Raw genomic sequence first — 13,997 nt, 5'->3', positions numbered from 1 at the left:
CCTTCATCCTATGTATCAAGTGGTTATAAGAGTTCCCAGCACAGAGATGTTCTCAAAACATGCTTGTTTAATAAATGTTTAATAAATGTTTAAAAAATGTTTAATAAAAGACGAGATGCCTTTTCCTCCTGTTTTTTTCCTATAGCACCTTGGGCTTACCTGTGTCAAGTAACTTTTGCTCTATCTTCTAATAACTTGTAGATCTGTTTTCTCAAGGTAAACTTTCTATGGTAGGGATTAGTTCTTTTTCACCTCTTTGTCCCCAAGCCTGGTAAATTGTGTGGCACAGAATAGGTGCTTAATAAACACTTTTGAAACAAAAGAGTAAAGTGTCATGGGTCCCTTAGGTTTAGAAATGTCATGGCCATTTATATGGAGCTCCCATTCTTCTATGGGTTATAAGTACCCCCAGGTACTTCTTAAGAGAGTCTCCTCTGTATCAAAATTATTTTTTAGTTTCATTTGAAAAAAACGTGGGAAGAAAGAACATTCTGGTGGAAGTAGGGTTCTCTTGGAACTTTGTGTGAAGGAAATGAATACCAGAGGTATTAGACATAAAATGTGTGAGAATAAATGTGCCCTACATGCAAGTGCAAGTCTGTACATATTTTGTTTAAAGATTAGTAAGAGAGGAACAGGAAATACTTACTGATAGAAACAAGAGCAGCCTTGTATGCTGGAAAATGGTGATAGATTTGGGAGAGTGTGAGTCTAATCCTAGCTCTGTCTCTAGAATATTCCATCTCACTAAGAATGCTTTCTTAATTGGAAAAAAAACTAGGAGAGTGACGAGAGCCTTCCATCTCTTAACAGCCATGATCCCGTGTCATAAGTTAAGCAATAATCATATCAGCCTCTTTTTCTTCCTTTCGCTGAGTTTATAACATATTTTGTAATTCACATTCAAAGCATTTTTATCTCAACTGTTGGTTATATTAAGATTCATGATAACTGAAACCACATTTCAGGAAATACCTTTTCTTCCTTTTTTTTTTTGTTTTCAGGCACAGTTTCCATGTATTCTGCCCTTTCCTTCCTTCACACGCCCCGGTCTGCCTCCCTTCTGTCCCCTTTATTCTCTTTGTTTTTTCAAGGGAAATTGCATTTAGGTACTTTTGATTCATTTCCAGGTGATTAATATCATATTATGTTCATAGAATGACTTGATATCTAAAATGCCAATTCTTTAAAACTGAGAAAAAGATGACCGAAGTTGAGAGCCTTATGCTTTGGAAGTGGGTATATTTCATTCGCACCACCAGTAGGGTAAGGAAGAAAGTCAGCATGGCAGCAGCGCTATGTTGGAAATGCGGAACTGAGGACAGAGTTGTCGAATCAAGCCTCTTAACCAGTGCCATCTCCTCTGACCCCAAGACTTAGAGATTCTTATGTCTTATTCTCTATTTGGTTCACCTGGCTCTGTGCTATGTTTATCATCCTCTCAAAAGACCCATTCCCTCTGTTTTCCTCCTGAAATTTTTCACTTCATGCTCCTCATTCATCAGGGCTACCCATGTCAGTGATCTGAGAGGTGGTTACAGCCAGACTCCAATCTGTGTGGCCTTTGAAACAAATCGTGTTGTGTGGGTTGCTCCCTTTTCTCTAGTGTAGATATTCAAAAGGACCTGGCACCTTGGGAAAAAGAAACCCTATCGAGAAGCCCTGGAGGATACACAGTGCTTTTGTTACATCTGGTCATCAAGAAAGCCCTCAGTCATCACCAGGTCTAGCCCTGATTCTGCAAGTTTCCAGACAATTGGGGAAAACAACCACGTTGCAGATCCAAGGAAAACAAATCGCTCTTTTCAGTGAGCACCTAGGGACTGCTCTCCAGCATCTCACTGTTAGGCCTTAGCTGTTGGCCCTTCCAAAAGGCAGGTCTCTATCTAATTCCAAACCATTTGCCATCTCATCCTCTCATCCCTGGGCTTCCCAGGTGGCTCTAGTGATAAAGAACCTGCCTCCCAAGGCAGGGAACAGAAAAGACTTGGGTTTGATCCCTGGGTCAGGAAGATCCCCTGGAGGTGGGCATGGCAACACACTCCAGTGTTCTTGCCTGGAGAATCCTCTGGGCAGAGGAACCTGGAGGGTTACAGCCCATAGGGTTGCAAAGAGTTGGACATGACTGAAGTGACTTAGCACACACACATGCCTCTCACCCCAACAGCACAGGCAAAGAGGAAAGGAGTATTGGCAGAAATGCACTGGTTCTGTCAGGAGGAAGAGCCAAATTGGAAGAACCCACAGCATTCTTTCTAGACCAGTTGTCCAAATGAGGGGAGATAGTATACTTAATTCAACTGTAAAAAGCAGTTTATCTGAAGTAAGTTTCCAGCCCTGTCTGCCTGCTTTGATTAAATTTCTCACAGTTTGGGAGATTTATTTGGATTTGGTTTTTCCTAACAGTTTATGCTTTAGTTTAAATAAATATAAGTATCCTATCTCTTTCATTATCTTATCCATTAAAAAATCCCACAAACTTGGAAGCATTTGAAAACATTTAAACTACAGCATATTAATTTTTTGCTAGTGAAAACCATAATTTGTGAAAAAATATGACCCCATCTGTGATTTCTAAAGAATCCCAGGACTTTATTCCTAGATTAATTTTTGTTATGAGAAAAAAAAAATTTTTTTAACCCTCTGAAAATGCTTTGGAGTATGTGAAGTTGTGAAAGTGTTAGTTGCTCAGTCATGTCCGACTCTCTGCGATCCCATACCCTGTATCTCATTAGGCTCCTCTGTCCATGGGGATTCTCCAGGCAAGGATACTGGAGTGGGTAGCGATTCCCTTCTCCAGGGGATCTTCCCAACCCAGGGTTGAAGCTGGGTCTCATATCACCATTAAAAAAAAAAAAAACTAAAGTGAATTTAATTTTTCCTTTTAGAATTTTCATTTCAGCAAGGTATAAGAGTGTCAGGGTTGACTCCAGACCCAGCAATGCCTTTTTTGGCTCCTGGCCTTTAAGCATTGCTGTCTGCAGCCCTGTCTTCAATTTCTTTATGGATCCAATTGGCCTGAGAATGCCTTACCCTCAAGTTGTAGTAAAAACATCAATCAAATAAGATCATGCATACGAGAGCCTTGAAAAGTTAAAAAGGAGGGTCTTTGAAAAGTTATAGAAACAAATGTAAGCTTTATTCATATTTATTTACTTATCTTTTAAACACACATGGTGTCCTAGAATTTATCATTTCATGGTATCTCAGAATTTATTTCCAAATGTTTCTGGCCATGAAGTATAAAAGTATATCTTTTTCTAAACTGAATCACTTTGCTGTACATCTGAAATGAACACAATATTGTAAATCAACTATACTTCCATATAGTTATGTATATAGGTGTATATATGTGTGTGTGTATATATGTATAACTTTTATATGACTTGTTACATATATATTTATATAATGTTAGGTCTTCACACAGATTTATTGAATACAGAATTAGTGAGTTTTTTATTAGCCTAGTTTTAAGTACATATTTATAAAGTTAATAACAGAAATTTGGATGCTAGTCATTTAACATTCAGTTCTAAGTTGTCCTTCGTGGCTCGGATGGTAAGGAATTTTCCTGCAATGCGGGACACCTGGGTTTGACCCCCGGGTCAGGAAGATCTCTTGGAGAAGGGAATGGCTACCTACTCCAGTATTCTTGCCTGGAGAATCCCATGGACAGAGGAGTCTGGCGGGCTACAGTCCATGGGGTCAAAGAGTTGGACATGACTGAGCGACTAATGCCTAAGGTGTAGTTATTATAGCTCTACTAGGTGGTATTTCTTTATATAACCTAAAATCTACCTGAAAGATATATTGTTGCCTTGAAAAAATTATTTCCTTCTGAGTAAGAATTTGTCAAACAGTTGACCCTACAAGTATCAACTGAGGTGGGGCTTCCCTGGTGACTCAGTGGTGAAGAATCCGCCTGCCAATGCAGGAGATGTGGGTTTGATTCCTGGATTGGGAAGATTGCCTTGAGAAGGAAATTGCAACTACTCTTATATTTTTGCCTGGGAAATCCCATCAACAGAGGAGTCTGGTGGGCTACAATCCATGAGGTTGCAGAACAGTCAGACATGACTTAGCAACTAAACAACAACAACCAAAAGAAGTGGTGGGGGAATAGTATAGATCTAGTGTTGCTCCCAGATTCTACTACTTTTCATGACTCTTCTTTTATTCTTTCTCCTTCTCCTGACTTTTTCAAACTCTCTTCCTCTCTGCCTCTAGGGAGAAGCGGTCAGTGGAGGACAGTCATTGAAAAACTACATGGAAGAAGTGAGTTTTCAGGTGGTCTTGTACATGGTCTGAATTAAGTCTATCATATGGAGTGAGGCACCCACTTGGGCTTTCTCCATCTGCCTATAGGGTTTCCAGTCTATACCCATTCACTGGTCATCCCTACAAAAAAAAAAAAGTATATAGTAGGTTATCAAAATGGTGTTATGTTCCTCTCTGGTGAGGAGATCCTATATTTAATTCATCTTGAAAATGAATGTAAAATGGTATAAACCTAAGGCTATTGTGTATTTTCATTAGCAAGCATTTGTTGATATCCTAATAAATGAGAAACACATGTTTTATATTGGCTGTGCACAACAAAATAAGACGCGATCATTGCTCTTACAGAGAGAATAAGCTGTACCAAACTGGCATTCATTCATGTGATAAATGTTCATCAAGGATGTTATCCCTACAAGTCATTAAGCAAAGTGCTATCTTGACAATAAAAATGTCTGGCAGATTTTTGTTGCAAAGGCATTGAGACTCCTGGTTTTATTTTGGAGATAGCCAAGGATTCTCTGTGTCTCGGGATGTGTTTTTGCTCTGTCTGCAAACTGCATTTGAGAACTCTCAGATAAGCCAGTGGACAGACTCCATAAAACTTGGTCTGAAGCCAAACCATAATGGTCACTAAATTAGCCTTCTGAATCTTTTGCAGGTGAAGGAGTCTGGGAAACAGTTTGGCAATGAAGTCATAGAAGTAGCAAATATTTGGTTTGAATATTGCTTCTCAGTGAGACAGAAACTGTTTCTCTAAATATTTTATTCTTACATGCATGAATCCATTCAAAGACCATTTTGAGTGGCCTGCTCATTGTAGTAGGTACTTCATATGTTTATTTAGAACAGTGTACCCATACTTAAAGTCATTCTTGCTTCCAGATATCACTCAAAGAGGACAGTTCGAGTACATGGCACCCCCTTTAAGTTTTTAACATCTCTGGTTTGCATGCTTGTGTGGAGGTGGTTGAAATTTTACCAAAGGCACATGGAGAAAGGGTAGCAAAAGGAAAGCAAGGGAATAACTAGGTAGATGTTCTGAACTCAGGTTAGAAATCAAAATATATGGGGGAAAAAAATTTGAAGGGTTGGTGCATCGACTTTAAATTTCAATTTAATGTACTTGATGTTGAAATCTAGATAAATACGTTAAAGCAATTAATGTTTCCCAAGAAGATAGAGATACTATTTTCAGTATGTACACTTAGAACCTCCCTTTAGGATTCCATGGTTGCTCAAGCCCTTGGTCAGCATTCCCCACCAGGGACTAAGGGTAGTAGGTCACCTCCACAAAAAGGGTGCCTAATACCTTTTAAATGTGTCCTGTATGGATCTAGTACTGTAGAGAAAGGAGACCACTGAGATGCCAGTACAGGAAAAGGGCTGCATATGTGATAGAACTTTTAAAAAGAGACAGTTTAATTTTATGGTTCTTATCCAAGGAAAAGATCCTTATTTTCTCATTATACATGTGCAATCTAAATGTGCATGTTATATGCAATTGTGTAAATACTTTATGGGACAAGGGCTTCCCAAGCGGCTTGAAGGTGAAAAAGTGAAGTCTCTCAGTCGTGTCCGACTCTTTGCGACTCCATGGACTATAGCCTATCAGGCTCCTCCGTCCATGGGATTTTCCAGGCAAGAGTGCTGGAATGGATTGCCATTTCCTTCTCCAGGGGATCTTCCTGACCCAGGAATCGAACCCAGGTCTCCTGCATTGCAGGCAGACGCTTTACCGTCTGAGCCACCAGGGAGGCCCCATGGCTCAGTGATTTAAAAAAAAAAAAAAAATCTACCTGCCAATGCAGGAAACACAGGCAACTCAGGTTCGATCCCTGGGTCGGGAAGATCCCCTGGAGACGGGAATGGCAACCCACTCCAGTATTCTTGCCTAGAGAATTCCATGAACAGAGGAGCCTGGCAGGGTATAGTCCATGGGGTCACAGAGTCGGACACAACTAAGCAACCAACACACATCGGAAGCACTAGCAGGGCATTGCTCCTCAGTGAGTTCCTCTGACCAGTGACACTGGATCCCCTGGGGGCTTGCAAGAAATGCCAAATCTCAGCACTCACACCAGATCCAAAGAATCAAAATTTACGTTTCTACCAGGAATTCTGTGTGATTCATAAATACCCTACAGTTTGACAAGCTGACGTGTTCTTTCCGATGCTATTCCTAGTAACTGCATACATCATAGAAAATCCCCAATTTTGTATAACATAGGTTAAGGAGAAATTCTTATTAATAAATTTATTTATTTATTTACTGTTTATTCATTTACTTTCAAGAATAGTATTTTTTGGTTGGTTAGGGTATATAATCTCTCTAGCTTCTGAGATTCATTGCTCACTTTCAGTTTGAATTTAGGACTGTGTGTGAGCTACCCAAGGTAAGCCTTACCTTTCTAGGGGGTCAGTATCACATAGTACTTTTGATCTAATATTGGTTGATATTTAGATTTTCGCTCTTTTTAAAACCAGTAAACAATCATCCTTTACATAAAAACTAAGTATGACCTTAATGAATGAACTATTTATTGATAGTTTCTTTTTTTGCAGATGTTAATCATTCCATTTGGTCTGTAGAAAATATATATTTAAATTCTTCTTCCTTGCCAGTGCAAAAATGTTGAGAATGTGAGGCATAAAATGATAGTTTTTGTTTCTTCTCACTTACACTCTTATTTTGCTTTTGCCCTCCTTCTTGTTAGTAGAATCAGCAAACAGTGAGGAGCAGTATTTATAAATGTTAGAAGCATTGAAGTTAAAAGTGATCTAGCAAGCATTTGCTTTTATTTAGTACACACTAAAACTCAAATAAACCATAGAGTTTACATTTTTATTATATTTAACATTTCTTGCTAAAGTCTGAACAGCTCTTTGCGCATCAAAGTCCCCCTTTTTTTTTGTATTTTGTAAATTTAGTCTTATAATTAGATAGAATCATAACCACATGATGTTAGGCAATTCTGTTCAGACCTAAGTCAAAATTAAGGAGACAATATGGTCTCCTCTAAAGGGAAAGCTAAAATGAAATGTCTATATTTTCTATATTTTTAATGTATTATTTATTTTTTCAGATAGGATTTGTATTCTTGGAAAAATGAAAAGAAGATATTTTATAATAGTTTACTTCTCTTGATCCTCAAAATGGTTCTAACAGTTTAAAAAGAAATTATGTGTTCTTTACATGTAAGGTACTTAATAACTCAGGGTAGGAATAAAATTTTCACATTGCAAAAGTCTTAGCTGTTACAATTATAATGTTAACATTCACTCAAAAAAATATATGTATATATAATTGAAAACAACTTAAAACCAAATACTTGCAAAGCTTGCCATACCTTTTGTAGAGAAGCTAAACCGTTTAAAATATCGCATTTCCAAGAGGAGTAATTGGAAAGTGGCATACAATATGGGTTTCCCTGGTGGCTCAACAGTAAAGAATCCGCCTGCCAATGCAGGAGACACGGATTCAGTCCCTGGGTCAGAAAGATCCCCTGGAGAAAGAAATGGCAACCTACTCCAGTACTGTTGCCTGGAGAACTCCACGGACAAAGGAGCCTGGTGGGCTACAGGTCCATGGTGTTACAAAGAGTTGGACATTACTTAGTGACTAAACAACACCAGCAAGCATAGTATACTGCTTAAAAATCTCCTAATTATTAGAGAAATGTATTCATTTGCATATGTATTCATCAGATGAATATTGTCAGTTTAAATGATTGAGTATCTGTAACGAGCTCAAGACTGAAGTTAATGATTTTTTAAACTTGTTCAAGAGCAGCTTCCCTGATGGCTCTATGGGAATCCATCCACTTCCAATGCAGGAGCCACAGGAGACTTGGGTTCAATCCCTGGGTTAGAAAGATCCCCCAAAGGAGGAAATAGCAACCCACTTCACTATTCTTGCCTGGAAAATCCCATGGACAGAGATATTTAGTGGCCTACAGTCCACGGGGTCTCAAAGAGTTGAACAGGACTGAAGTGACTGAGCATGCACGCACAACAGAGCAGTTTCAAGTGGTTCCTCATAACTTCAGGAAGTTAGCTGAAGGCCGGAGACAGCACACAGAGGAGGGGAAACTAACTCAAGGTGTCGAGACTCAGCGTCACAGTCTCCGAGGGTGTCAGACAGGAAAAGAAGCACCGTGAGCAGACAGGTCTTTTCATATCTCTTGAGGTTGATTTTGTCAGCTGTACCATCTAAACTGGAAAGAGGGTTGATTCTATGCAGCCAAATAATTTAGAGTTGCTTTTCATGCCGATTTTGGCATCTTTTCTTCCTGTGGTATATTCTGTGATCATTACTGAAGTTCCAACTATACTTTTGAAGGAGTGTGCATGACATTATTCTCCTATAATAATAAGAGGTCTTTGCTTTTTATCATGCACAAGGATTTACTTTTTAAAAATGGAAATAACTAGAACGCAGCATCATAATTTTATTTCTCATTTCTAGAAAAATAGAAAACAAAGCTTTTCTTCAGGGAAACCCTGTTTTGTCATTGATATTTAGTAAGAATCAATACATGTTAAGGATAGTAATTTTTAAAAAGTTATGACAATGATGGCTTTCATAGAGATATAAAATGAATATGTCAAAATTTATTTAACTCACTAATGAATGAGGAAACCAATAAGATGTTACAGCCAGTTCTAAGGAGAATTCAAATCCTCACATGTGTAGTCTAATAAAGAATGTTCAAATGAAATTATAAATAGATGTAAAAAATACTAATCAAGTGCATTCAGGTAGATGCAATTTGCTTTTATACAGACAAGAATTATTTGCACTACTATACATTTCTATAAATTGCACAGTTATAACATAGCTCAAAGTCAATGAAAGAGTGCCTTCATAAAATCAGACAAATGAAAGGGCTTGCCAGAAAAATGACTTGTTTTTCATTGACTCTACCCAATCATCTTTTGTTACTTTCAAAGTTTTTACAATGTCATCCTATAATTTCCTTGAATAGAAAAACCACAAAAAGGAGTGAGTTAAGAAATAAGATGGAGGTGTCACGAAAATCATCAGTAATCAATAAGAAACATAGAAAAAAGTATTTTTTGAGCCAAACTGAGGACTGGCCCAGAAGCCTACATCCCAGATGACTCTGAGAAACTGTTCAGGAGATGCAGGATTTTCAGCACAGTTTTGTATCTTGTCAGAACAAAGAACATCAAACAAGTCAGGGCTACATTTCTTCAAGGTTTCAAAAAAAAGAAGAGTCCAGCAAGTACACAGCAAGTCAGTGTGGCCTTGGCACCTGGGAAGGGAGTCTTATCACTGAAGGAGGCCCAGCATTGGTGTCCCAGAAAGAGAGGCATTTAATCTTTATTTTTAACATGGACATTCTTCATTCTTTGGTCAATGTGTCCTTTTCTCTAATAATTAAAGCAGACGTGCAATGTATGTTTGATAGGCCACAAACAGGCTATTTTAGTTAGGATCAGATTCAAGTTAACTCATGCATAAGCCAGAAGACTTCCCTATAACTCAATATGTGAACATTTCTTTTATCAGACCAGATCAGATCAGTTGCTCAGTCGTGTCCGACTCTTTGCAACCCCATGAATCGCAGCACGCCAGGCCTCCCTGTCCATCACCAACTCCCGGAGTTCACTGAGACTCACGTCCATCGAGTCAGGGATGCCATCCAGCCATCTCATCCTTTGTTGTCCCCTTCTCCTCCTGCCCCAAATCCCTCCCAGCATCAGAGTCTTTTCCAATGAGTCAACTCTTCGCATGAGGTGGCCAAAGTACTGGAGTTTCAGCTTTAGTATCATTCCTTCCAAAGAAATCCCAGGGCTGATCTCCTTCAGAATGGACTGGTTGGATCTCCTTGCAGTCCAAGGCACTCTCAAGAGTCTTCTCAAACACCACACTTCAAAAGTATCAATTCTTTGGCGCTCAGCCTTCTTCACAGTCCAACTCCTCACGTCCATACATGACCACAGGAAAAACCATAGCCTTGACTAGACGAATCTTTGTTGGCAAAGTAATGTCTCTGTTTTTGAACATGCTATCTAGGTTGGTCATAACTTTCCTTCCAAGGAGTAAGTGTCTTTTAATTTCATGGCTGCAGTCACCATCTGCAGTGATTTTGGAGCCCAGAAAAATAAAGTCTGACACTGTTTCCACTGTTTCCCCATCCATTTCCCATGAAGTGATGGGACTAGATGCCATGATCTTCGTTTTCTGAATGTTGAGCTTTAAGCCAACTTTTTCACTGTCCTCTTTCACTTTCATCAAGAGGCTTTTTAGTTCCTCTTCACTTTCTGCCATAAGGGTGGTGTCATCTGCATATCTGAGGTTATTGATATTTCTCCCGGCAATCTTGATTCCAGTTTGTGTTTCTTCCCGTCCAGCGTTTCTCATGATGTACTCTGCATATAAGTTAAATAAACAGGGTGACAATATACAGCCTTGACGAACTCCTTTTCTTATTTGGAACCAGTCTGTTGTTCCATGTCCAGTTCTAACTGTTGCTTCCTCACCTGCATACAAATTTCTCAAGAGGTAGATCAGGTGGTCTGGTATTCCCATCTCTTTCAGAATTTTCCACAGTTTATTGTGATCCACACAGTCAAAGGCTTTGGCATAGTCAATAAAGCAGAAATAGATGCTTTTCTGAAACTCTCTTGCTTTTTCCATGATCCAGCGGATGTTGGCAATTTGATCTCTGGTTCCTCTGCCTTTTGTAAAACCAGCTTGAACATCAGGAAGTTCACGGTTCACATATTGCTGAAGCCTGGCTTGGAGAATTTTGAGCATTACTTTACTAGCATGTGAGATGAGTGCAATTGTGCGGTAGTTTGAGCATTCTTTGGCATTGCCTTTCTTTGGGATTGAAATGAAAACTGACCTTTTCCAGTCCTGTGGCCACTGCTGAGTTTTCCAAATTTGCTGGCGTATTGAGTGCAGCACTTTCACAGCATTATCTTTCAGGATTTGGAATAGCTCAACTGGAATTCCGTCACCTCCACTAGCTTTGTTCGTAGTGATGCTTTCTAAGGCCCACTTGACTTCACATTCCAGGATGTCTGGCTCTAGGTCAGTGATCACACCATCGTGATTATCTGGGTCGTGAAGATCTTTTTTGAACAGTTCTTCAGAGGGCAATACCAATATGTAGTGTAATGTAGCAAATTTGTTGGGTAAATTTTTTTTAGCAGGTTGTGTTTATTTTGTAATGTTTTTCATAATCTACCATATTGTTGTAACTTTGTTATTGCTCCTTTTTTTCTTTTCCCAGATCTTGTTCATTCAAACTTATATTTTCTCAAATGTATCACTTTCCTGTTCTTAATTATTTTTAATTTTAATTGAAATATAGTTGATTTACAATGTTGTGTTTATTTTAGTTAAAAAAAAAATTGGCTGCACCCTGGGGCATGCAGTATCCTAGTTTCCTGATCAGTTATGGAACCTTCATCCTCTGCATTCGGAGAAGGCGATGGCAGCCCACTCCAGTACTCTTGCCTGGAAAATCCCATGGACGGGGAAGCCTGGTAGGCTGCAGTCCATGGGGTCACTAGGAGTCGGACACGACTGAGCAACTTCACTTTCACTTTTCACTTTCATGCATTGGAGAAGGAAATGGCAACCCACTCCAGTGTTCTTTCCTGGAGAATCCCAGGGATAGGGGAGCCTGGTGGGCTGCTGTCTATGGGGTCACACAGAGTCGGACATGACTGAAGCGACTTAGCAGCAGCAGCAGCAGCAGCATCCTCTGCATTGGAAGGCAGAGTCTTAACCACTGGACCACTGGGGAAGTCTCCCTGTTCTTATGTTTTAATTGTCCTCAGATGATATGCAAAAGAAATAAGCTACAGAAGTATAATTCGCAAAATAATTACAGTGTTCAGCCTGATGATACTAGCCATTTCATTAACAAATACAAAATTATTTCCAAACTGTATTAAGTATATAAATTATACAGGGAGAATTTTATTTTAACAGAAGTATAGATTTAATTCTCTATCAGTTTTGCAGTCTATTAAATGTATGTAAGTGGGATATAGTATTATTTTGCTTTATTTGCAACATGCTTCAGGAATACTTACTTTTTAGAGTCTTGAAGTAAAGATCTTTAGAGAAATAAAATAAAAGTGATAATCCCTTTTGAAAGGTTGATGCTGATGTTTTCTGTATTATTGTCATTCTTAACCAAAAAGAAAGAAATATTTAGTTGCCTCAGAGTTAAATTATCCAATGTGAGCGTTTGAGCAGAGGACCATTTTTTTTCCTCTCTAAAAACCAGAATAACCTATGGCCACACATGACATCAATCACTGATGGATTGCATTTAGAGAATCCAAAAATAAACCAGCCATGTGGAATAACAATACTGCTAAAGTTTATAAAGCACTTACTCTGTTAGCAGATAAAATGATATGTTGATACAGGGCTAGAGACTGTTTTCCATATGATACATGTCACTATTTCCCACCACTTCTGGTCCCTGGACATTTACATACTTATGGTGAAAGTGTTTTAGAAACAGGATGAATGGCATTTCTTCTAAAAGCAATCCAAAGAACTTGCTCTTGGGAATATGAAATAGTTTGTACTATGCTCAGAAAGAGTTAAGTATTCCTGTAGAAAATTTTTTGAATAAGTTGGCAAAAAAGGAACATGTCAACTCTTGTTTTTAAAAATGTTCACAATTTTAGCTCCTTGACCCCATCAAAAAGAATTATAAGTAGTCTGATGGGCTGAACTTTGGCCATACATAGTTTTGCCTGTTGGCATTGATGAAGCAAACAGGTGCATTATATTACTAACTGTATTCAAGGGAAAACCAAAGTAAAACATTTAAATGATCTATTAACAGAAATATTTATACTATCTCTACGATTCTGATTCCAACAGCTCAACATTTTAAAGTTCTTCCCAAACTACAAATTTTACCAAGCTGATGTTTCATTTGTACTTTAAATAATTTGTAATAAACTAAGAATAGCTTATCTGTTCAACAGTAAAACCATTAAGACCAGAAACCAATCAGTAGTATTACTGAATATTCTGAACTATTGTGGGAAAAAGTAACACTATTGACTTACTGGTCATATCTTTTCTTATGAAAACATATTTTAGGATTTGGACCAAAAAGCTAAATAGCCAAAATGCTTTTTCAATTAAAAACATTTTTTTCATGATCACTTTAAACTTTTTTCTGTTTTAAACAAAGAGCTTTTGCCATTTGATTTTACCTTATAAGACCAAAAAGATCATTTTTCATATTCTTTAAACCCGGAGACGCCATGTGAAAAACTTCAGGGATGTGATATCCCTTTCTGTTATGTGAAGATTTTTGAAAATTTACTTCTGTAGTTCTCTCTACTGTTATGGAATTCTAAAGTTAAGATTTTTCAGATTTGTACTGCTTCTGTACTTTACTCCTGCGGGACCAAATCCAGTATTGGAAAAAAAATTAAATCCTAAAAATAAATTAGGGCTTTCCTGGTGGCTCAGTGGTAAAGAATCTGCCTGCCAATGCAGGAGACTTGGGTTTGATCCCTGGCTCAGGAAGATCCCCTGGAGAAAGAATTGGCACCCATTCCAGTATTCCTGCCTGGGAAATCCCATGGACAGAGGAGCCTGGCAGGCTACAGTCCATGGGGTCACAAAAGAGTCAGACACAACTGAAGCGACTTAGCAGGCATGCATGCACATCGATCATTAGAGCACTTATCGAAACTCA

At 38.5% G+C, this 13,997-nt stretch overlaps 1 protein-coding gene across 2 annotated transcripts in view; it reads left to right on the top strand.

Moving 5' to 3' along the window:
* LOC147359392 (uncharacterized protein C8orf34-like) overlaps positions 1-13,997 on the top strand; it is a 65,979-nt gene that overhangs the window by 27,135 nt on the left and 24,847 nt on the right. Inside the window, exon 2 of one of the 2 annotated variants that reach the window (XM_086336649.1) lies at positions 4,228-4,275. The exons of the other annotated variant lie outside the window; for it this stretch is intronic. Within the exon in view, the coding sequence (XP_086192775.1) occupies positions 4,228-4,275 (48 nt within the window). The remainder of the gene's footprint in view (positions 1-4,227; positions 4,276-13,997) is intronic. 2 annotated transcript variants of the gene reach the window in all.

Source organism: Bos grunniens, chromosome 14 (assembly GCF_055505025.1).
Source record: "Bos grunniens cultivar Pamir isolate PY7600 chromosome 14, Bosgru_T2T1.0, whole genome shotgun sequence".
Lineage (NCBI taxonomy): Eukaryota > Metazoa > Chordata > Mammalia > Artiodactyla > Bovidae > Bos > Bos grunniens.
Note: the sequence above shows the minus strand (reverse complement) of the source record. Positions and strands in the feature narration are given on the sequence as shown.